Source organism: Trichomonas vaginalis, chromosome V, assembly GCF_026262505.1.
Source record: "Trichomonas vaginalis G3 chromosome V, whole genome shotgun sequence".
NCBI classification, from domain to species: Eukaryota; Parabasalia; order Trichomonadida; family Trichomonadidae; genus Trichomonas; species Trichomonas vaginalis.
In genome coordinates this window covers 3,288,379-3,309,308 of record NC_067207.1, presented here as the reverse complement: position 1 = coordinate 3,309,308, position 20,930 = coordinate 3,288,379, and the positions used below count along the sequence as shown (strand labels likewise).

Below are 20,930 nucleotides of genomic sequence, written 5' to 3'. Positions count from 1 at the left end.
TTTGATAAGTTTCAGTTACAAATATCTCATTTATGGACTTTTCATTGTAATGTAATATTTCTTAACACATTCCAGGATGAGATATCCTGATTCAACTAAATTGCAAAAGATTCATATCATTATTCGAAATCAACGAATTTCTTAATCATTTCATTGTTAACTAATGCTATTTTGGGCGATTCTCCAGTATTTGCAATTACAATATATAGTCATTTTTATTGATGAAATCTCTTAGTGATGCTTTAAATTTAAAATCGCATGAACCAGCAAGAATTCTAATCATTTCTATTGAAAATACTCAGAATGAAGCTGATTGGCTATTTAATTCAATTCCAGTCTTAAATTCAATTCCAAATAACGCGATTATATATCGAATTACGTTAAGCGAATCAATTGCAGATTATACATCATTTACTGCTCAATTTGGATACTTTCAACCTACTTCATTATTCGTTTTTGGTCCACATTCAACTCAGATTTCGAAATGCTGGATATCAAATTACCCAAATCCAGAAGAATTTGCAAGTTACTTAGCAGAAATAAGAATTGATTCATTCCAACAATCAGAATTAATTGAAAATAACGAAAAATCTGCAAAAAAGGTTATTATCTATGCTCGCGGTCAAAAATTTTCAAAAAATCATACATTTTATGAGACAGATAGTGTATCTGTATTACATAAATGGCTTGATGAAGAGTTTGGACCAGGAAATAATTTTAAAATTAGTACCTCATCTGAATTACTTCCAAAAGACAGTAATTTGTCATTAGCTAACTTAGGGATAGTACATAGTGCTGTGCTTTTCCAAGAATTTACAAGATCAAAACCAAATAAGATTGAAAGGATTAATACATCATGTAACTTCTCGATATCAAGATTTCTATCCAAGATATACATGCTCTTTCAGTTTTGCAATCCATTTTCAAACTTTTCCGACGAAGATGAGTGCTTTTTCAATAATATCTTTGAATATCATCCTTCTACTAATCCTGATATCGCTGCTGTTCTTTCAGAGAATATATTGCACGGAAACTTATAATTTTTTTGTTTGTTATTAAATTAAAGATTGTATGTTGTTATTAACTCCTAGTTTTAGTATCATTCATAGTTTTACTACAAGCACAATTACATATTGCAGAATTATTGCTCTTTCATAAGAAAAAGCTTGGAAAATATTACGTTTAGAAATTGCCAATATTAACATAGCTCTATTTGTAATAAATTTCACTCAAAGAGGTGAACCACAAAAGGGGTTTCCGAATTAATTGCTTCCATATGAAATTACAACAAAATCGGAAGAAACCTTATGCTTGATTGAGGGATAATTAATAAAATTATCAAACATTGTGCATAAATCGAATAGATCTGCAATATTATGCCATTAATACCGATCAAATATTTAAATCTTTATAAGATAAAGAAAGGAGCATGTAAAAATTAATATTTTTAACATAAAAGATACAAACAATTTTATTCTAAGTAAATATATTACCAGCAAGAAGTAAGGCAATTACATTTATCTTTTTCATTATTAACTTCGAAAACTTGCGGTTTTTCTATATCTATTTCTTCTTCAGAGCGGCTAAACCACCTGATTAGTATCATTGAAAGGATGATTAAGTTAATTCCGATAATAAATCCGATGATAAAGGAAAATGTAGTCTGTTTTTCGAAACATATATCAGAACTCGAATCACACATTGATCGCGCATGATTAGTCAAGCACGATAATAGAAGCATATGTGAAAAGAGATCTAAAATTTATATGCAGTCAAATTTGTCACTTTTCTGGTTTTCCGCTCAACTCAAAATAAATTGGATGAGCGGAATTTTTCTAGTGATCGAAATAATTTTACATAACCATAAAGGAGTATTGTTATATAATATGAATCAAGGTTCCGGTGAAATTTGAATTCCTTCATCTAATTTGAACTGAAATCGAAGGATTTAAACCAGAATTTTCGTACATACTATATTTCTGATGAATGAATAAGTATTTAATAATTGGTAGATAGAGGAAAACCGATTTCTTTATAGAAAATAATGAAAACTAATCAATCAAAAATAATTTCACTTTGCAAGAATTAATAATTAGATCCATTTCATATTACTGATGCATATGATACAATCAAAATAGGCCAATAAAATTGAATAAATCAATAAATCGTTAATCGCTTTGAAAAATTTAATCCTTATTTTATCAATATTATATTGATGTACATATAAAAACTCGAAAAAAATTCCAATTGATTGAATTTTTGAAAAGACGATAAAACGTGATCGCAAAATTGAATACATTTTATATTTTTTAACCACATTCTAATTAAGATCATTTTCATTAGATGGAAAATTATAGAACGTAAAATTTGAGATGTTGAGACTTGTAAATTCTATCAGAAAAATATGAATCGTATCAAACAATAATCTTTCACAGTCAATATTCTCTATGCAATTGATATTCAGAGCCTTTCATTATAAAAATAAGCTCGATTCATGAGAGAATACAAGACGATATCACAACGGTAAGTAAAATACAGCTTTTTCTTAAGTTGTATCAAAGAATTCTCACTAGTATTTATCATGTTAACATATTCATGGTATTTTTACGAGAGAGGGTCAAAGTTGCTATTTGTCACTTTTCCACAAGAATATAATGGGAAAAAAGTTATCATATAGTTGATCTCATTCACTGATGTGAGAGATGCATGTAGTGTAATGGGATAAACAGTGGGATTGCTGCTCTAAGTCCTAGGTTCGAGACACATTGGCTTCATTTTTCTCTTTTTTATTGACGTAAACTATTCAATTTTTGTGTTCTCCATTCAAATTTCAGAATTTTTTTTGCAGATTTCACGCTACATTCGAAGTTACCTTTTGTAACAACCACCACTGCCTACGAAAGACGAAAGTGTGTCACGATTTCACCCGGAAATCCGACGGTTGTTTAAGAGTATGCACTTTTGTCACCTACTCAGTAAAATACAGCTTTTTCTTAAGTTGTATCAAAGAATTCTCACTAGTATTTATCATGTTAACATATTCATGGTATTTTTACAGACAAACAATAAAAAATAAATTATAAAATATCTGATATTGAATCGAAACTACTTTGAGTGACTTCTGTTTTATTTCTTGGGTCAGGTGATTGAGGAGGAGATGTAGATTTACGTGGCGATTCCAAGTATGCTGCATTCTCAATTTCTTCAATTTGAACTGTTCTGCGATTCAAAATATTTTCGAATTCAGCAATTTGCTTTCTTTTCTCTTCTAATTCGGAAGCCTTTGCTTTAAGTTTTGCGTCATTTTCTATAATCTCTCTTCTCAGGTCTGAGATCTTATCTTTCACGTTTATTTCTTGTGAAATCATGGATGAAGAATTCAGAATGCGTGATATTGAGTTTTTGTTCATAATTAACGATTTTTCTTCGGCATCTAACTTCGAAATTGAAATATTTTGATCATGAATTGATATTGTTATGTTATCAATGTGATTCAAAATTTTTTGAAGATTGCTGATTTTCTTCATCTTTTTTCTATACTCAGATTCAATTCTCTCACGTTCTATCATATTTTGTCTTATTAGTTCATCAATATTGTCGAACATTGCAACAATTTTCAATCTTCTCTCGTTTTGAGTGGGATTTAAACCACCTATAAATGAAGTATGATTTAATCTTTTGTTAAATTGATTTTGATTCATTTCTTCAATTTCTTGCTCCAATTTTAATTTTCTTGACTGTAATTCTTGTTTTCTTAAAGAATTATCAGATTCTAGTGTATTTACAACCATGTTTAATCGAAATATCTCATCTGGAGCTTCATTATCTATGCGTTTCAGTTCAGAATTAAATGTTTCCATTCCTAAAATACGTTTTTCAAGGGCAGTTATATCTAAGCATTCAATACTTAAGGATTTGTTTGCAATTGCAGCGCGGCTATTTAAGTCTTCTAGTTTATTTTGGAGGATTTGCATTTTATTTTTTAGAGATGATTCAATAAAGCGAAGGGATTGAATTTGTTGATTATACAGATCTTCTTCAATGTGACTATCCATATTGAAGTCAATGTTATTGAGATCTCTCGACATTATTTTATTATGTCTTTTACTTTTTGATGTTTTTGTACTACTTTTCTTATTATTTACATACGATACTGTTGTTTTAATAGGAGGAGATTGAATGTTGCTTGAAGATTTCGATGAATTTTTCTTACCATTACGATGCTCAAGATTTCCAATAAATAAATCTAATGAATCAAGTCTTTTCTTGTAATCCGATATATCCATAACAAGATTTTTCAGCCTACTCGTAGAACTCGCCATAAGAGGCCAAAAAATAATTTAAACGTATATTTTATTAGATTTTATCTTTTATGCAAATATTTCTCCTAAAGATTCAATAAGTATATATCGCCATATTCACATAAATCTGTTTCAAATGCTATCCAATCGAAATCATCTCAAATTGAAAAACTGACGGGAGATTGGAACTGCACAAAAAAGATATATATTGTCTTTCGCGTTTATTCTTCATATTTTCACTTAATTTTTGAAAAATAAGAACAAGACATTAAATGTCGATGACGATTTCTGACAAATGTCTTTTTGAAAATGGGTTAGTGAAATAATTCACTACGAGTTTAGAATAATGATGTCTTTAAACAAAAGGGGGGAACTTCGTCGACAACAAAGGTATCGACCAAAATTGTTCCCATTATGCTTGACATATGAAGTATAGTAATAGTGTGTATGGACTCATAGAATGACTTTCGTTTGATTTCGAGATATATTATCATCTTCTAAAATATCCATACTTTACTTGATAACCCATATGTATTATCGTATTATGAAAATTAAACGAAAAATATAGCTCAAGACGAGCAAAATTCGATGCTAAAAAAGTAAATTGTTTAATGATTAGGGTGCTTTCAGGTATTTTTCTGAAGAAACACTTTATTCGTTTTTCTTTCTACATCTGTATATAAAACATGCACAAATAAGTATTTATAATTAAAAATATTATTCGAATTGGGTAATTAAATTGTTAGATCTTAGATTTTATTAATCATTTCTTCTTAAAATGAGACTGTGGTAATGGGAACTGTGTATGAGAGTTGGAGTATTGTTAAATTGCGCGAAATGTTGATAAGTTTCAAAAACAATTTGTAGTATGTTCAAGTATATTAGAATTTAATAATATGTGATAACAACGACTGCAAACAATCGATTTTAAGTGATTGATCAAAATCGATATCAATATTTAAAATTTTCGAGGTTTTTTTGACTGATAGCAATTGCTTTAGACACTTAGAATGAAGCTCTCCTTGGTGAGTTTCTCCAAATTTTTTTCATTTTAGAAAAAGCCTATGCAATTTTCTAGAAAATGATAACGTTTTTTTCAATTCTCGATTTTTTTTGGAAAAATGAGGTTAATTTTTTTGAAAATTTATAATTTAGAGAGAAATAAACCATTTTCATTGTGTTATAAATCGACAAAACCTTTTTATTTTTGCTATTCTATAATATTTCTACTAAAATATATCACTTATACAGCAAAATCATATAACTATTTTTCAAAGATATAGAAAAGAAGAATATATTCCTAAATTATAAATCAGTCATAGTTTACTATCAAAAATAATATATTATTCTATATAGCTAACCATCCATTGTTAGTAATTTAAAATTATTTCTGGTTCAAATTAAGGAATATCTTCACATGTTTAGAAAATATTGTAAACATCTAGAAAACAATCAATAATATCATGATTTTATTAACAGATGAGTTCAAGATATATATTGTGATTTGATTTTCGATAATAAATCTGAATCAAATGTATATTAAACTCGCACACTTAGTCTTCTTATCATAATAATGTTATTAGTTAGTGACTATGGCTACAAAACAAGCAACATTAGATCTGTATCTCATAATCAAACAGAAGTTAAGCTAAGATATTTGAGATTTTATCACCTGGTAGTATGCATGATACTATACCAGAATGACTAGTCAATCTGTTGTTTTAATATCGTTTTAATTTTTTTATGCCAAAGTAGTACTCTGGCTATCATTGGTAATACGTAAGGTTGCTACTGTTGTAATATTTCGAAAAAATAAAGGTATCAACTTTAATGCAAGATATGATGAGTTGAACATCGAATAATTGGGTTTTTGTAATACTAATATTCTTTAGTCCCTAGTATATCATTGTTTCATACTAATAACGTGGATCAATTCCGTTTCAATGATCAGATAAAGCAGAAACAATATACTCAGGTGCCACTTTTTTGGTCTAAAAAATGAGTTCCCCCCTTTTCTTTAAACCATTCAACGGTCTAATTTAAAATGCCAAAATAATCGAGATAATTTTTTTTGCAGTAAGGGGGTATCATGCTATAAGAATGAAGAGTTGCAGTTTTACAATTAATATTTATATGCACATCCGCAGTTTGGTAGATAAAGAACTAGGAATTTAAAGAGATTAATGAAAGGATTTCGTAATATAGACATTCGACTATAAAATTATTATTGCGATCAAAATATCGAGATGCGCTTTAATTCCAATTGAAAATTCAGCAGATAAAGATTGGTGAAAAATTGAAAGAAAACATGACACAATTTGGTTTATGGGGAGAGAAAATTTTGAAAACCCCTTTGCGAAAATTTCTTGTCTAAAATGATGCCCAATGATCATATAAAAGAAAAGTTATCGAAACCACTCCGCAGTTTTCACTGAGAATTTTTAGACAAAATTGTAAACTTATGAAAATTTAACATGCAAAATATGGAGCCCGTGAATGATGTTATTACACCCCCTACTCTCGAGAATTACAGATTCATGGGTCCGATTGGCAAAGGTTCCTTCTCAGTAGTCAAGATTGTGGAAGATTCTGTTTCCGGGCAACTTTTTGCTGCGAAAATTATTCCAAAAAACAAATTAGTTGCTTCAAACTTATCCGAAAGATTCGAAACCGAAATCAGAATAATCCGTCAGCTAAACCATCCGGGCATTGTACAATTATATGATTTATTCAAAGATGAAAATAATTATTATATCATAATGGAGCTCTGTTCCAACGGAGAACTGTATGAGCAAATCATCGAAAATGAGAGACTATCAGAAATAGAAGCAAAATATTACATGAAACAGATTCTTGAAGCTTTATGTTACGTTCATAATCTTGGCATCTGTCATCGCGATATCAAACCAGAAAATATTCTACTCGATGAGCAAGGTCATGCAAAAATATCCGATTTTGGCCTTTCAAGATTCGTAACTGCTGTTGGACTTGCAGAAACACCATGTGGATCTCCATGTTACGCTTCTCCTGAGTGCATAAGAGGTGGATCGTATGATGGCAGAAAGAGCGACATGTGGAGCTGCGGCGTACTCTGTTTCGCAATGCTTACAGGCCAATTACCGTGGACAAAAAGAAACCAATCTCAATTGTTCGATCAAATTCAAAAAGCCGATTACTCAATACCATCTTATGTTTCTGAGCTCGGAAAAAGATTCATTCGTGGTTTAATGGATCCAAACCCAGAAACAAGATTAAACGTCGAACAAGCGTTATCTCATCCATGGTTACAGTCAGCTCCTTCTCATAAGTCTGTTACAGCGCCAAAAAAGCTTTCCGTAAGCCTCAGACAAGTCGATAAGTTTTTCGATAGAGATACAAGTTCAAATTACCTCGGGGAACTTCCTCTTTATAAATGCGCAAGCGTTACATGCGGACCAATCGAACGATCCTTAGGTGGAGTCTATTCTAACGAAAAAACTCAATTAAGACAAACAGCGAGAGTTACAGCTAATCAATTACTATTCAAGAAGCCTTCTCATTGCAATGGAATTACATCTAGACCCGTTTGACCGAATTTTTTTCGAAAATTTTCCATTATTATTTTTAATTTCGCAACGATTATGCTTCGTAGTTCGCTTAATATTAGAGTACTGTTGATACTCTCGCTATTACTGAATGATTTTGGATTTTTAACAAATTCAATTTCATATTTTGTTCAAAAAAGCAATAATAATAGATTTATTTAATGCAAATCATTTAGTTATCGAAGGATATTGGTAAATCGATCAGAAAATACCATGATTTCATTCGAATATATGATGCGAAATCATTTCCGAGAAGATAACAAAGAAAACTGATTCATTTGACTTAAATGAGATCACCAATGAATATTTACTAATTAATTTTGTTTTATCCATGATGTTTTTTCCTATTGTCAAATCGAGTGAAACGGATTTAGTTTAACTCGGCTCTTTTGTTTTTGTGTTGTAGTATAATAAACTGTTCTTATTATTTTTCTATATTAAAACCAATTACTGCTTAATTTTTAAAATATTTTCCTCAAAAATATGTTATTATAAGCTATTTTATAAATAAATCTCTTAAATTCCTGTACATTTACAAAATTTACACAATATTCTACTTCAAATTACATTTTGATCAAATCTCGAATAAATGATTATATAAATGTTCAAAAAGGAAATAACCCCAGATCAAATTTTAAATTATAGATTAAATATATTGTATTTTTATGCTTCATTGCTAATATGCTTGCTCTTGAAATGTTAATTAAGGAGCGAATTTCAATTTGGTCCACGGAAACATAACAAAAAATACAAACCTAGATATTGTTTATAAATTAAGCAAGAGAGCAGATCCATCAAAAATCATTCCTTGTATCCTATGGAATTAATGCTTTCTATTCATATCCAGAATAATACAATGGGTAGCCAATATGGGGAAACATTCAAATCATATTTATGAACGGAATTATTGTGTTCGACGAAATATTTAGGACATTATCACCATCATTTGCATGCGTTTTAACTGGTAAGGATATGCTTTATCAAAAACAACTAGTATTGATATTGCGCTCGATCATAAATCGTTGATAAATTTTTTATGGTAGTAAGCTTGAAAAAAAATTGGGGAGAAGCTTCCTAAACTTTTTAATCCCATAAATATGGTCATTATCTGGAATAAAGAGTTAAGCGTCATATGTCACTTTTTGTACTCAGGAAACATCGACTTTATGCGTTATGACTTTTCGATGAGGAAACAAGTGTTCACGTATTATAAACTTCCTTATTCCAATAAACCGACCCTAAACATAATTAATTCTAAGCATGATAATGGTCTCTTTTCTATGATAACCAAATCAATTTGGTTATCATAGTAAAGCACCAAAAACTGGAATAGGAATAACCGCACTTAAACAGGAATAGGCAGTGTGGAAACTAGAGAAGACTCAACTGATTTTTTAAACAACTCTTCTTGCCGATTCAAATCTGCTTTGCTAATCATTGTATATTACTATATTCTGATTAGGATACTTTAACGCTTGATGCATGCACATCATTCTTTTAGCTGATTTCTAAAATACAATCTTCTATTAACTTTGAAATTTCTTCAAAAGTTATAGTAATTCCATAGTTCATTCGTAAAATGTTATTAAATAGCTCTGACTATTCCTTTGCACGCAAAATGAGGTAGTATTTTTTGAATTTTTTACTCAAAATAAAACAAAATCTACCCAATTTTATACCACTAAAGCCTATATTGACACACACATATATAAATCTCTATTGTTATAAGATAAATTTGAAAAAATAAATTTTTTTCCTAAAATGTAAAATTATACTTGTATTCAAAGAAAGTAGATCGTTTATAAGGAAGGTATTATATATTTGGGGAGAAAATCCCTTACAATATACAAAAATATGAAAGAATATTCAATCATCAGGAAAGAGCTTAGTACTAACCATTTGTGAGACGTTCATATAATATCTTTTTCCTTTTTGGGGTTTTTAATCGGATTATCCATTTCCCTGCATTGACTTTAATTCATTCTTGATGATCTGAGTATACATGATCATTATCGAACGTTTGCCATACTCTTCCACAGTTAATGATTGCTGAAAAATGAATAGTACTGAATAACAGCTGGAATTTCATAAGTATTTTGCGTATTTATACTGATTTAAACATGAAATACTCATACAAAATGCAAAGTTTTTAAAAACAATCAATAAAAGATTTTAAATTAGATAAAATATCATATGTCACTTCTTTTTTCATCTGGATAATAAAATTGATAAATTTTTTTCTAATTAAAGATAAAGATGCATTTATAGTAGTAGAAAATTAATTTCTAGACTAAAGCTTGTTTATTGTCACCGTTTTAAGTCTAAATTTATAGGAAATGTTTATTTTATTATGCATTAAAAGTTCTTCTATAAAATTAACATTAAAATCATCTTTCGCCTAAGAGTAATAACAAGGTTATGCAAATTTTATTGAAAATAGTACGAGAATTTTGTTTGAAAATATAATATGGTTAAAAATAGGGAATGGATGTATGAATGTTCCATATTTATTTTATCGGAGTTGCTTCATGATTCCATATTGCCGATTCCTATTCCAGTTTTTGGTGCTTTACTATGATAACCAAATTGATTTGGTTATCATAGAAAAGAGACCATTATCATGCTTAGAATTAATTATGTTTAGGGTCGGTTTATTGGAATAAGGAAGTTTATAATACGTGAACACTTGTTTCCTCATCGAAAAGTCATAACGCATAAAGTCGATGTTTCCTGAGTACAAAAAGTGACATATGACGCTTAACTCTTTATTCCAGATAATGACCATATTTATGGGATTAAAAAGTTTAGGAAGCTTCTCCCCATTGTACAATTTACTTTGCCTAACTATAATTTAGCTGAATTTAAGTTATGACGTGATATTAATCTAAATCGAGTTGTTTTTTAATTTTGACGTATTATTCTCAAATTTCAGATATTTTTGAATGATACATGGCTCATTAAATGAAAATGTAACGGAAAGTAAGCTTTGAAAAAATATAGATAATTCCAATATATGAGCCGATCTCGGCAAAAAATTTTTCTTATCAAAATTCAATATGGTTTTTGAGGAAAATTAAATAATATTACTTCGTTCAACATAATAGTCAAACATTATATCAATACGCCATATGGTATTTTTTTACATTTATAAAGATTTTGGATTAGTTTACAATTTAATTCAATGCTCCTATCCATCTTTCTGATCTGCTCAAAATCAGAGGTATATTCATCAGGCTCCCATAGCACCAACATTGCAAGTGGTGAATTTATAGTCATTGATATTGAGCCGAAGACGTTTTTGATATTTCATAATCCAAAAGATTTTACAGGTCAAGTCAAAGCTTCCCAAGATACAATATTAGGAAGTAATGATACAATTGGTCTTAACTTCACAACATACAATGGATCATTTACTGTTACAAATCCAAATAATGTAGCAAAAACATGCTATTTTACAATATTTCAGTATGGTGATTTATATTCTGATTGCAAGAATGTGATTACATATGTCGGTTCTGGAACCCCTTACATTATAAAGAGTTCAACATCAACTTTTAGCGAAGAAGCAAACATTACAATGGCTGATAACCAAGAAATTTGTCTCCTTTACGTAAATCCTCAAAAATTAACCTTTACTATTACAACATCTGGATTAGATCCTGATGACGAACTTAATTATACAAATGACGAGCTTGGATCAAATAGTTTAAAGATGAATTATTCACAGACAGAAGAATTTACTTCAACCTTTGCATTTGCACATTGGTCTTCCGATTCTCAGTTGAATCAAGGCTATATAAAACTATCATCTACATACAGTGAACTTCCACAACAAGTAACTGTTTCTGGAATAATTGATAATGATTCAATTTTATTTGTCGAATTTATTGATCCTTCTAAGTATTATTATGATTCTGATGGTATTTCCACAGGTGCTATTATTGGTATAGCATTTGGTGGCTTCATATTTGTAGTTGGCGCTGTCGCAATTTTAATCTGTGTCAGTATGAAGGCAAAGAAGAGAGTTTCAGGCGATGAGACAGAAAACCAACTCACAAATATCAAGAGTACATCTACTGTCTATTTCTTCCCAATCCAACATACTGGAAATAGCAATTCAGATAACGGTAATGATAATGATACAACAAACACTGAAGACCAACAGAAGGTCCATATAAACTCCGAAAAATCAACAAATCAACCTCTTGTTGATGATGACGAAAGTAGTTGAGTATATAGTTTTGATTACTGATTGAATGCAACTGTAACAATGCATAGAATTAGTAAATATTGTTTCTTATTTTGGGTAATTGAAGAAAATAGAATTTTTAAAATAATTTTTTGAATAGAGTGGATATTTCATTCAAATTTGATGTGAGTAAGAATTATTTTTATCGATCTAAAGTGATATCAAGTAATTTGATACTTATTAAGATTGAACCTCAGATCTAATAGAGATTTTCTAATGAAAAAGTTATTGTTAGGTTTTTTATGTATTACGGATAATTATTACATTAAATATATGTAAAAGGGGTAGTAGCTCACCGGTAGAGCAAGGGATTGCAGATCCCTGGGTAGTCGGTTCGATTCCGGCCTGCCCCTAAACTTTTCTTTTTCTTTTTTCAAGATTCACAAAAAAATTCTGAAGTTTACGAAAGTCATGGCCTTTCGTTTTTGATGTCCACAGTTCAGACAGAGCGTGCCTTCCAGAAGCAGCCACAACTTTTCCTTGCTTCCAAGAAGCATGCTAACGCTGAGAAGAAGCAGCGCTACGTCAAGTCCATCGGTCTTAAGATCGAAACACCAAAGACAGCTGAAGAGCGTGAGTACATCGATGCCAAGTGCCCATTCACAGGCACAGTCTCCATCCGTGGCCGTGTCCTCCGTGGTGTCGTCGTTTCTACAAAGATGCGCCGCACAATCATCATCCGCCGCGACTACCTTCAGTGGATCCGCAAGTACAAGCGTTTCGAGAAGCGCCACACAAAGATCCCAGCTCACATTTCCCCAGCTTTCCTCGTCAAGGAAGGTGATCTTGTTACAGTCGCTGAGTGCCGCCCACTCTCCAAGACAGTCCACTTCAACGTTATCCACGTTAAGCCAGCCGCTGTCGGTGCTGACAAGAGACAATTCCGTGTCTTCTAAACAATACCTACTATTTCAAGGTTGGTCTTAGAATCAACTTCATTTTTTTTCAAATAATTCTGATTCATTGAGCTAAACAGATTTGCATAATCTGGTTTTACTTTTAAATTCAATTTTGAATATTTTTCCTAAATCAACCTTTTCTATGATCATCTCTTTAGGATTTGAAACCTTTTTATGATCTAGTAAATAGATTTAATCGCTATAGTATCTTGGGACTGCTTTTGTAAAATTGAATATTTTCAAAAGTTCAAATTTCAGGTTAAAAAGTAAATGAGTTAACTAAACTTTGTTTGCTTTCAATGAATATCATATTACGGCAAGATATCCAATAAAATTAGATTGACCATTTCGAATTTTTCTTGAAAAACGATAATTTTGCTTACGAACAATGATGTACGCACTGAAGCTTCATTAAATTTGCAATCTTTTTCCGTAAAAAAATTTAGTTTGTCTTGAAGACGATAGAAATTGAGTGCGGTTTGGGCGATCCTTTTTTCTAATGCCAACTCGTTTCCACAAGAGCAGAAAACTCCGTGGTCAAGTCTCTATGGGTTTCGGTCGTGTCGGTAAGCACCGTGTTTCGCCAGGTGGCCACGGTCGTGCTGGTGGTCAGCACCATCAGAGAACATGGTTCGACCGCTTCCACCCAGGTTACTTCGGCAAGGTTGGTATGCGCCATCTCCACCTCATGAAGAACCGTGCTGACGAGTATGAGCCAACAATTAACGTTGATAAGCTTTGGACACTTGTTCCAGAAGAAGTTCGCGTCAAGGCTGCTGCTGCCAAGAAGGGCGATGCTGTCCCAGTTATCGACTGCGTCCAGAACGGTTTCTTCAAAGTTCTTGCTCGTGGTGAACTTCCAAAGATCCCATTCGTTGTTCGCGCTAAGGACTTCTCTGAGGAAGCTGAGAAGAAGATCAAGGCTGCTGGTGGTGTCTGCGAGAAAGTTCAGTAAATACGACACTTATTCATTTTACTAAATTCTTGATCTACAATAAATTTTTTTTCTACAAAAAAACATCTACCAAGATTTTAATTTTCTATTACATACGAAAAAGTTATAAAATGAAAGAAAAATTTCATGATTTTTATTCTCTATTAAAATAATATATAAAATCTATAATTGTTCTAGCCTCTCTAATATCTGTGAGCTAAAATGGGATACAACTTCATCATCATTTTGCATTAATTCTGAGAAGATATCAGTATATTCAGATAAACGATCAATAACATCCTGATTATGCCCTGATCCCTCAGAAATTTCAAGGCACTTACAAAGCCCTTCAATAGAAACTTTGATCGTCCTTGGTTCTTGAAGGAATTTCATATAAGCGTCGATAAGTCTTTCATCCCAAATATTATTAGCTGTGGTGAGTTCTGTAAGGATTGGTAAAGCGTATTCACCGAGTTTTGCTGGGCCATTTGTAGCTGCTTCGAGTAAAGCTTCAACTAACAAAGAAATGTTCTCTTGTGACAAGGTATCGACTCTTTTATAGAGATACTTAAAGACTTCGATACCTATTTTCTGATTTTTATTACTAACTTCTATTAATTGTTTGAATAATTCTTGAGAAACTTCAGGGACTTTGCGAATGTATGTCAAAGCTGCGGCAATCACAGCATTGTAAGGGTCTTGTAGTAAATTGGGCAATCTATTGATGATTTCGTTCGGATCTACTTCAATTCCTCGTTTTTTAAGGACACGCAAGACATTAAACGTACGATTCTTAACAACCGAATATCGTGAATCTAAAAATTGATAGATAAAGGGGACTGTTCTATGATAAACTGAAGATCTAAAGTCATTTTCTGAATTATTCTTGTCATTACTCCATAATTTGAAGAGTTTTCGTAGGAATATTGGTATAAAAGTACGATTATCGAGTTGGAAGATAATATCTAAACCGTTATTTTCAATAAAATAATTATAAACAGCAATGTTATGAATAACTCCGGTAAGAAGTCCAAGACCATCGTTTACGAGTTCAATATTTGTTGATTTAATGTTGTTAAAAGCTTGTTCTACGTATTCTGGATTGGATAACTGATCAGCTGGATATGTAGTGCATTTATCATATCCAAACCAACATAAAAGGTGAAATGCAGCTTTTCGGAGTTCTTCGTTTGCGTGATATTCTTCTACAAGAGGATCATTGCTATCAAAACAAAGTTGTAAACGTTCGAAAAGCAAAGCACCAGTATAACCTATTAGAGGAGGTCCTTTTTCTTCAAAATACTTGGTTAATTTATTAATTCCAGGTTGGAATTTTTTAAGGTCGCAATTATTTATATCGTTTGTAATGCCTGAAGCATTGATTTTATAACGTTGAGCAAAAGTTGTTTCATATGGCTGCGTTTTACCGAATGACTTGCTGCCATAATCTTCAGGATCCGAATTGTCTTCAAACATCAAATTTTTACAAAATTTTAGTTGAAGATGGAGAAGAATTTTCGCAAATTTTACTGGAACAGATAAAGTTTTAGCGCCCATTACTTTAATCATATTATCTATAGTACCATATAAATTAAATGCATCTACTATTAAATGTTCTTACTATGTAATGAATGATTTTTATGCAGAAGTTTGTCCTCTACGAAAAATCAAGCACAAAAGAATACATGATTATAAACTAAACAGATTTAGTATACAAAATGACTTTAAAAGAGAAATATGGTAAAATTTAAACATGAAATTGATTTTTTAAAGATAAGTAGTATATGTGAAAGGGTTTAGTGACTTTTTTTGTTACATCTATATATAGACGATGCATTAAAATATATTTATTTATAAATCATTAAAAAAATTAACATTAATTTTAAAATAATTTATTTTATCTTTTATAAAAGAAGCTATATATAGATGATGTCAGATATTCCACGATTAATTAAACATTGTTTAAATCCTGAATGGAATCAATGAAGTCATAATCAAAGACCTCATAAACGAGTAAAAGAAATTAGAAACTAATGATTATTTGAATTTATGAAATTGATTATTTGATTTATTCTTTCTTCAATCTCTTCTATTCTTTTTGTTAAATCATCTATTTTCATTAATGAGGTGATTCTTGATTGAGGAATAGATTTCAAACTAACCACTCCTTTTATTTTTGAAATTTTGAATCCATGACCCTCTGGGTCTTGGACTCTGTCCTCAACTTTAAACATTTTATTCAATTTACACGTTGTCAATTCTTCAAATAATTTTTTATTATTGGCATAATAGTCATTAAATTCTTCAACAGATGAAAAAATTTTTATTTCAGTAATTGGTTTAACAACTTTTTTTTGTTGAACATTTTCACTTTCATTTATTTCTTCCTCCTCTGTTTCATTTATTTTTAAAATCGGTTTCATTTATGATTAAATAAAAATTAGAATATAAGTGATGAAATATATTTTTTAATTAATATTAAATCAGAAGAAACCCGAAATAGTTACACTATATTTTAAGTTCAAAAGAGACAATCCTATAATATCTCATATGTTTGATTTAATGAACCCAGTAGGTTCTATTTATACATCTATGGATGTGAGAGGTCCTCAAGCAATGTTTGGTGTTGGTGCATGGGAACAAATAGTCGACAGGTTTTTGTATTGTGCAAACTCTTCAAAGGAAACAGGTGGAAGTAAAACGATTACAGGTGAAAATTTACCTGCACACAGTCACTACATAGATTTAAGCACATCTCAAGCGGGTTGGCATAAGCATAGATATTGGGATTGGTCAGGAATGACAAAAGGTAAAGGATATGATGTTAAAGATGACGTTAAGTTTGCTATAAATTGTTACTGGAGTGACACTGAGGGAGGAGGAAACCATACACATCACGTTTCAGGATATACACAAACAACGGGACAAAGTAAAGAATACATGCCACCTTACATGACTGTATTCGCATGGTATAGAGTTCAATGAACGCTCAATGTTTGTGAAACAAACTTTAGGAGCTCCAAAAGAGCAAACAGCATAATTTAAATTTTTATTTTAGTATAAATGAAGATTCTACCATATGGTGTTATTGGAAGAGATAAAGATGGAAACCCAATATTTGATCCAAAGTTAAAATTAAAGTTACTGACAAGACAACAACTTGAAAAGTTGCTGAAACCAAAACAGAATGAAAAATGAGAAAATGAGAAAATGAGAAAAAAAATTTAAATTATGCAATTTTATTTTTATCATAAATGACAAAATTAATTAAGCCAACTATTTCTAAATTAATGATACCAATGAAATCATTTCATGGAGTACTTATCCCAGGTTCTTCACAATTAGCCGGGGCAGGTGTTGTGACTCAAGGTGGAACATTAGCGAATCCATTCAAATTATTAACTAAAGATGAACTTAATAAAATGATGATAAAATAACTGATAACAAAATTTTATTTATTTTTTTTATTTTGTATGTAAGAACAGAAATGTCAGTCGAAGCAAAAACATTCACGAACAAATCTAATGGCGAAACATTCACAAAAGGCACTTATAACGGTATTGAAGTCTTACGTAGAGACAAGGATGGTTACATTAATGCAACAAAGATGGCGAGAGAAGCAGGAAAGTTAAACCATTTAAACAGATTTCTCAATAGTGCTAAAATGCAGGAAATTCTTGAGTTTTGGATGAACGAATACGGTGGAGCCAAAAGTGGCTCGACCTCAAAACAAGCATTTTATGAGCTTACTAAGGGTGTTATGAATGAATTCAAAGGTATTTACATACATCCTGACCTCGTTCATTTTGTTGCTGAATGGTGCTCTGTAAAGTATGCATTTTATGTCAAAGATATTATGGACTCCATAGACAAGAAAGTTCATGAGAAGTTAGATGAAGAAGAACTCGAAGATACAGTGGAGAATGCAAAACCTTTGTTCGAACAAGAAGTTGGAAAAATGTGTGAAAAACAATTAGAACATGAACGTGAGATATGTTATGGTTATAGAGATTCTCCATACGAACTAGACCAATGGGAACAAGAAGATTTAAAGAGAGAATTTAGAGAATATGAACTCGCTAAGATAGCATTTGAAGCTGCAGAAAAGAAGTTAAAAGTTTGGGGTTGTTTTGTACAAAAATATTGTGAGTAAATGAACTCATGGGCTTTGCCCTTGCCGCTTAGCGGCTTATTTTTATTGAATTCACCAAAAAATATATTTTAGGTGAAGAGGTGAGATGTCACCTGTTTTTTCACCTCTTTTTTCACCTCTTGAATTTTCATGAATTTTCACAAAAGACCAAAAATAACGCTAATTTTATTTTTATTTATTTTTTATTTTGTATAAAAGATATGATTTCAACAATCGGCACAACAACAATTCAAGCCGCGAACGGCGGGACTCTGTCCACAACAACAGCACCAAACTCGTTAGTCATGAATCCTACGTCAATGTTAGTAGAGATGAAAAACTTCATTCCTTCTTCATATACTTTCGAAACAAAAATCCAGAAGATAAAGCAAGAACTTTTAACAAGTACTTTAGACTGTAGTGCGAAAGATGAAACAAATGAACAGTATCTTTATGAAATGCAGGACATTATTGACCATTTACCCAAATTGCCTGAAATCCAACAGCAAAAACTAACTATTCCTGAATTCGACGAAATTGAAGTCAAAACAACTGACTCAGTAGAAATAAAGAAGTTCATTCGTAAAGTAAATTATGAATTCCTTGGTTTTCATTGCAACCATAAAGTTATGGACAAAGATTGCGACATGGTATATAAAAACATTTCTGACATATATAAATCTGAGGAGTTTAAGACTTACGATAACTTTGTTTCATTAGTTGCAGAATGTGTATGGCAGATAAGAGATAAAGATAGAAGAGGTAAGGTATGGAATGAACAGATAAGACCCGCTATGTTTGAGATGAAGAGAGCAATTGACACCTTAGTTGTTCTAGCAGGTAAGGTTTCAGAATATAACGCAAAAATGAACCCGCAATGTTCAAAATGTAAGGCAGCAATTAGGAAATATAACTACTCAGTCAAAGAGATAGAAAGAATGCGAAACGACTATGCAGACTTAAAGAAAGAAGCAGAAAAGCCAGCAGAAGATAAAATGAACATGTTAGAATTTCTTAATAAAAATTATCCAACAGCAGAAGATTTCCTTCTATCTGATGTCAAGAAGAAGTATAAAGAGACTTTCGGTATTGTTAAAACTTTTGACATACTGACAGAAGAAATAGAAGCTACGAAATTGTTTAGGATTTCAAATATACATCGTACAATTCATGTAAAACGCTTGTGAAAAAACTGGGGTGAAAAAAGAGGTGAAAAAAGAGGTGAAAAAAGAGGTGAGATTTCACCACTTCACCTAAACATTATTTTTATTGAATTCAGCAACAAAATTCTGAGTAAAATAATTTTTAGGGCTTGTGTCAAACCGTTGAGTTTTCACAAAATTTAAAAAAAATAACGTTTACCATGTGAAACGTTTATAAAATAACTAGGGTGAGAAAACAGGTGAAAAAACGGGTGACATCTCACCTCTTCACCTAAATTATATTTTTGGTCAAAGCTTCCACGAGAGAAAAGATTCCTCATTCGCTAAGGATTCCAAAAATGAAAAAATCATTGATTTCGGCTGAGAAAAAACAGTAAAACCCTTCTTCCACGGGAACAAAGAAATAAAGAAGAAATAAAGAAGAAATAAAGTAAATTTTTTATTTATTCCCGTGGAAGATAGAGCACTTTTATGACACTTTTTATTCACGACAAACAAGACAAACAAAGAAAATAAGAAAATACGGCGCTGTCGCGGTTCGAATCACAGACTCTGACCCCTCCATAACACCACCTTAGACCACTGTGCTACGTAGCCTGTCGACATAAGATTTTATAAATTGCATATTTGACGTAAATTTATTTCCCAGTCATTCAATAATTATTTATTTTTGAAGAACTGGAGGTGCTACCATGCTACCATGTGCTACCAGGTCATTTAACTTCTTTTAAAAATGGTGACAACTGACATTTTGACAACATCATGGGTTATTCAAAAATAATTTATTTTTGAAGAACTGGAGGTGCTACCATGCTACCATGTGCTACCAGGTCATTTAACTTCTTTTAAAAATGGTGACAACTGACATTTTGACAACATCATGGGTTATTCAAAAATAATTAATTATTGAAGAACTGGAGGTGCTACCATGCTACCATGTGCTACCAGGTCATTTAACTTCTTTTAAAAATGGTGACAACTGACATTTTGACAACACAGCAGGATTAATGCAAAAATAATTCATAACTACCTTCCTCCTGTACTGTTGTCAAAATGTCAAGACCTTCAGGTCTCGTCACACAATGACTGTTGTCTCAAACTTTAGAACGGCATAATTTAAATTTTTATTTTTATCATAAATGAATACCCCACAAGCTCAAAATTTACCACGAATCATAACAAGGGAGGAAATGATAAAAATGATGCAAGAACATGTTAAAAATAACAAACCACTAAAATTGAGAAAATGTGGTTATGCGGTAATGATGGAAAGAGAGATGTTGTCGAAGAGGAATAAAAATTAAATTTGGATAGAGTTTAAAAATTCATCTTTATTAAATTCATCTCTTCCAATCAATTTATTTATTCTATTAAATTCTTTTATTTTTGCTTCACTCAGTTTAAGGATTGAACGATAAGTTTCTAATTTTTCGATTATTTCTTTCCTCTCTTTATCGTTTTCAACCCCACTACATTGCGGCTTCTTTTTGTAATAACATATTTTTGATTTAATTCTGTTTAGTTTCTTTTTATATTCATCGTCTGGACTCTTGACTGCTTCGTTGTTACTCATTTTCTTACGAAATAAAAAAATTAAATATTATTTAAATATAATGGAGTAATAAAATAAATTGGAATTTCTATTAATTTATTGTCAACTTCAACTAA

General features: G+C 31.1%; 11 protein-coding genes across 11 annotated transcripts, besides 3 other annotated features; 8 read left to right on the top strand and 3 right to left on the bottom strand.

Moving 5' to 3' along the window:
* Positions 1–221: 221 nt before the first annotated feature.
* Positions 222–1,913, top strand: TVAGG3_0271440 (uncharacterized protein; the record flags this gene model as incomplete). Its single annotated transcript, XM_001580877.1, has 1 exon — positions 222–1,040. One exon carries the CDS (start codon positions 222–224, stop codon positions 1,038–1,040), a length of 819 nt encoding a protein of 272 aa, XP_001580927.1.
* A 1,031-nt stretch (positions 1,914–2,944) lies between these two features.
* Positions 2,945–2,974: a mobile genetic element.
* Positions 2,975–3,046: 72 nt separating this feature from the next.
* TVAGG3_0271420 (uncharacterized protein) lies at positions 3,047–4,339 on the bottom strand (the record flags this gene model as incomplete). Its single annotated transcript, XM_001580876.1, has 1 exon — positions 3,078–4,286. The coding sequence occupies one exon, from the start codon at positions 4,284–4,286 to the stop codon at positions 3,078–3,080; it is 1,209 nt and encodes a 402-aa protein (XP_001580926.1).
* Positions 4,340–6,634: 2,295 nt separating this feature from the next.
* TVAGG3_0271410 (STKc AMPK-like domain-containing protein) lies at positions 6,635–8,343 on the top strand (the record flags this gene model as incomplete). The annotated part of the gene is made up of 1 exon (XM_001580875.1): positions 6,776–7,870. The coding sequence occupies one exon, from the start codon at positions 6,776–6,778 to the stop codon at positions 7,868–7,870; it is 1,095 nt and encodes a 364-aa protein (XP_001580925.1).
* Positions 8,344–8,946: 603 nt separating this feature from the next.
* Positions 8,947–10,706: a mobile genetic element.
* A 351-nt stretch (positions 10,707–11,057) lies between these two features.
* Positions 11,058–12,416, top strand: TVAGG3_0271390 (uncharacterized protein; the record flags this gene model as incomplete). The annotated part of the gene is made up of 1 exon (XM_001580874.2): positions 11,067–12,116. The coding sequence occupies one exon, from the start codon at positions 11,067–11,069 to the stop codon at positions 12,114–12,116; it is 1,050 nt and encodes a 349-aa protein (XP_001580924.2).
* A 126-nt stretch (positions 12,417–12,542) lies between these two features.
* On the top strand, positions 12,543–13,058 carry TVAGG3_0271380 (Chain L Uncharacterized rRNA-Binding Protein; the record flags this gene model as incomplete). The annotated part of the gene is made up of 1 exon (XM_001580873.2): positions 12,563–13,030. One exon carries the CDS (start codon positions 12,563–12,565, stop codon positions 13,028–13,030), a length of 468 nt encoding a protein of 155 aa, XP_001580923.1.
* Positions 13,059–13,529: 471 nt separating this feature from the next.
* TVAGG3_0271370 (structural constituent of ribosome) lies at positions 13,530–14,078 on the top strand (the record flags this gene model as incomplete). Its single annotated transcript, XM_001580872.2, has 1 exon — positions 13,533–13,988. The coding sequence occupies one exon, from the start codon at positions 13,533–13,535 to the stop codon at positions 13,986–13,988; it is 456 nt and encodes a 151-aa protein (XP_001580922.1).
* A 72-nt stretch (positions 14,079–14,150) lies between these two features.
* Positions 14,151–15,443, bottom strand: TVAGG3_0271360 (armadillo (ARM) repeat-containing protein family; the record flags this gene model as incomplete). Its single annotated transcript, XM_001580871.1, has 1 exon — positions 14,151–15,443. The coding sequence occupies one exon, from the start codon at positions 15,441–15,443 to the stop codon at positions 14,151–14,153; it is 1,293 nt and encodes a 430-aa protein (XP_001580921.1).
* A 1,039-nt stretch (positions 15,444–16,482) lies between these two features.
* Positions 16,483–19,283: a mobile genetic element.
* Positions 16,560–16,952, top strand: TVAGG3_0271350 (phage tail repeat-like family; the record flags this gene model as incomplete). The annotated part of the gene is made up of 1 exon (XM_051228634.1): positions 16,560–16,952. One exon carries the CDS (start codon positions 16,560–16,562, stop codon positions 16,950–16,952), a length of 393 nt encoding a protein of 130 aa, XP_051098364.1.
* On the top strand, positions 17,455–18,120 carry TVAGG3_0271340 (uncharacterized protein; the record flags this gene model as incomplete). Its single annotated transcript, XM_051228633.1, has 1 exon — positions 17,455–18,120. One exon carries the CDS (start codon positions 17,455–17,457, stop codon positions 18,118–18,120), a length of 666 nt encoding a protein of 221 aa, XP_051098363.1.
* Positions 18,321–18,939, top strand: TVAGG3_0271330 (organellar and viral DNA polymerase type B; the record flags this gene model as incomplete). The annotated part of the gene is made up of 1 exon (XM_051228632.1): positions 18,321–18,939. A coding segment is annotated over one exon (619 nt), but the record flags the coding sequence as incomplete, so codon positions are not given.
* Positions 19,284–20,562: 1,279 nt separating the features above from the next.
* Positions 20,563–20,835, bottom strand: TVAGG3_0271310 (uncharacterized protein; the record flags this gene model as incomplete). The annotated part of the gene is made up of 1 exon (XM_051228631.1): positions 20,563–20,835. One exon carries the CDS (start codon positions 20,833–20,835, stop codon positions 20,563–20,565), a length of 273 nt encoding a protein of 90 aa, XP_051098361.1.
* Between the last annotated feature and the right edge of the window lie 95 nt (positions 20,836–20,930).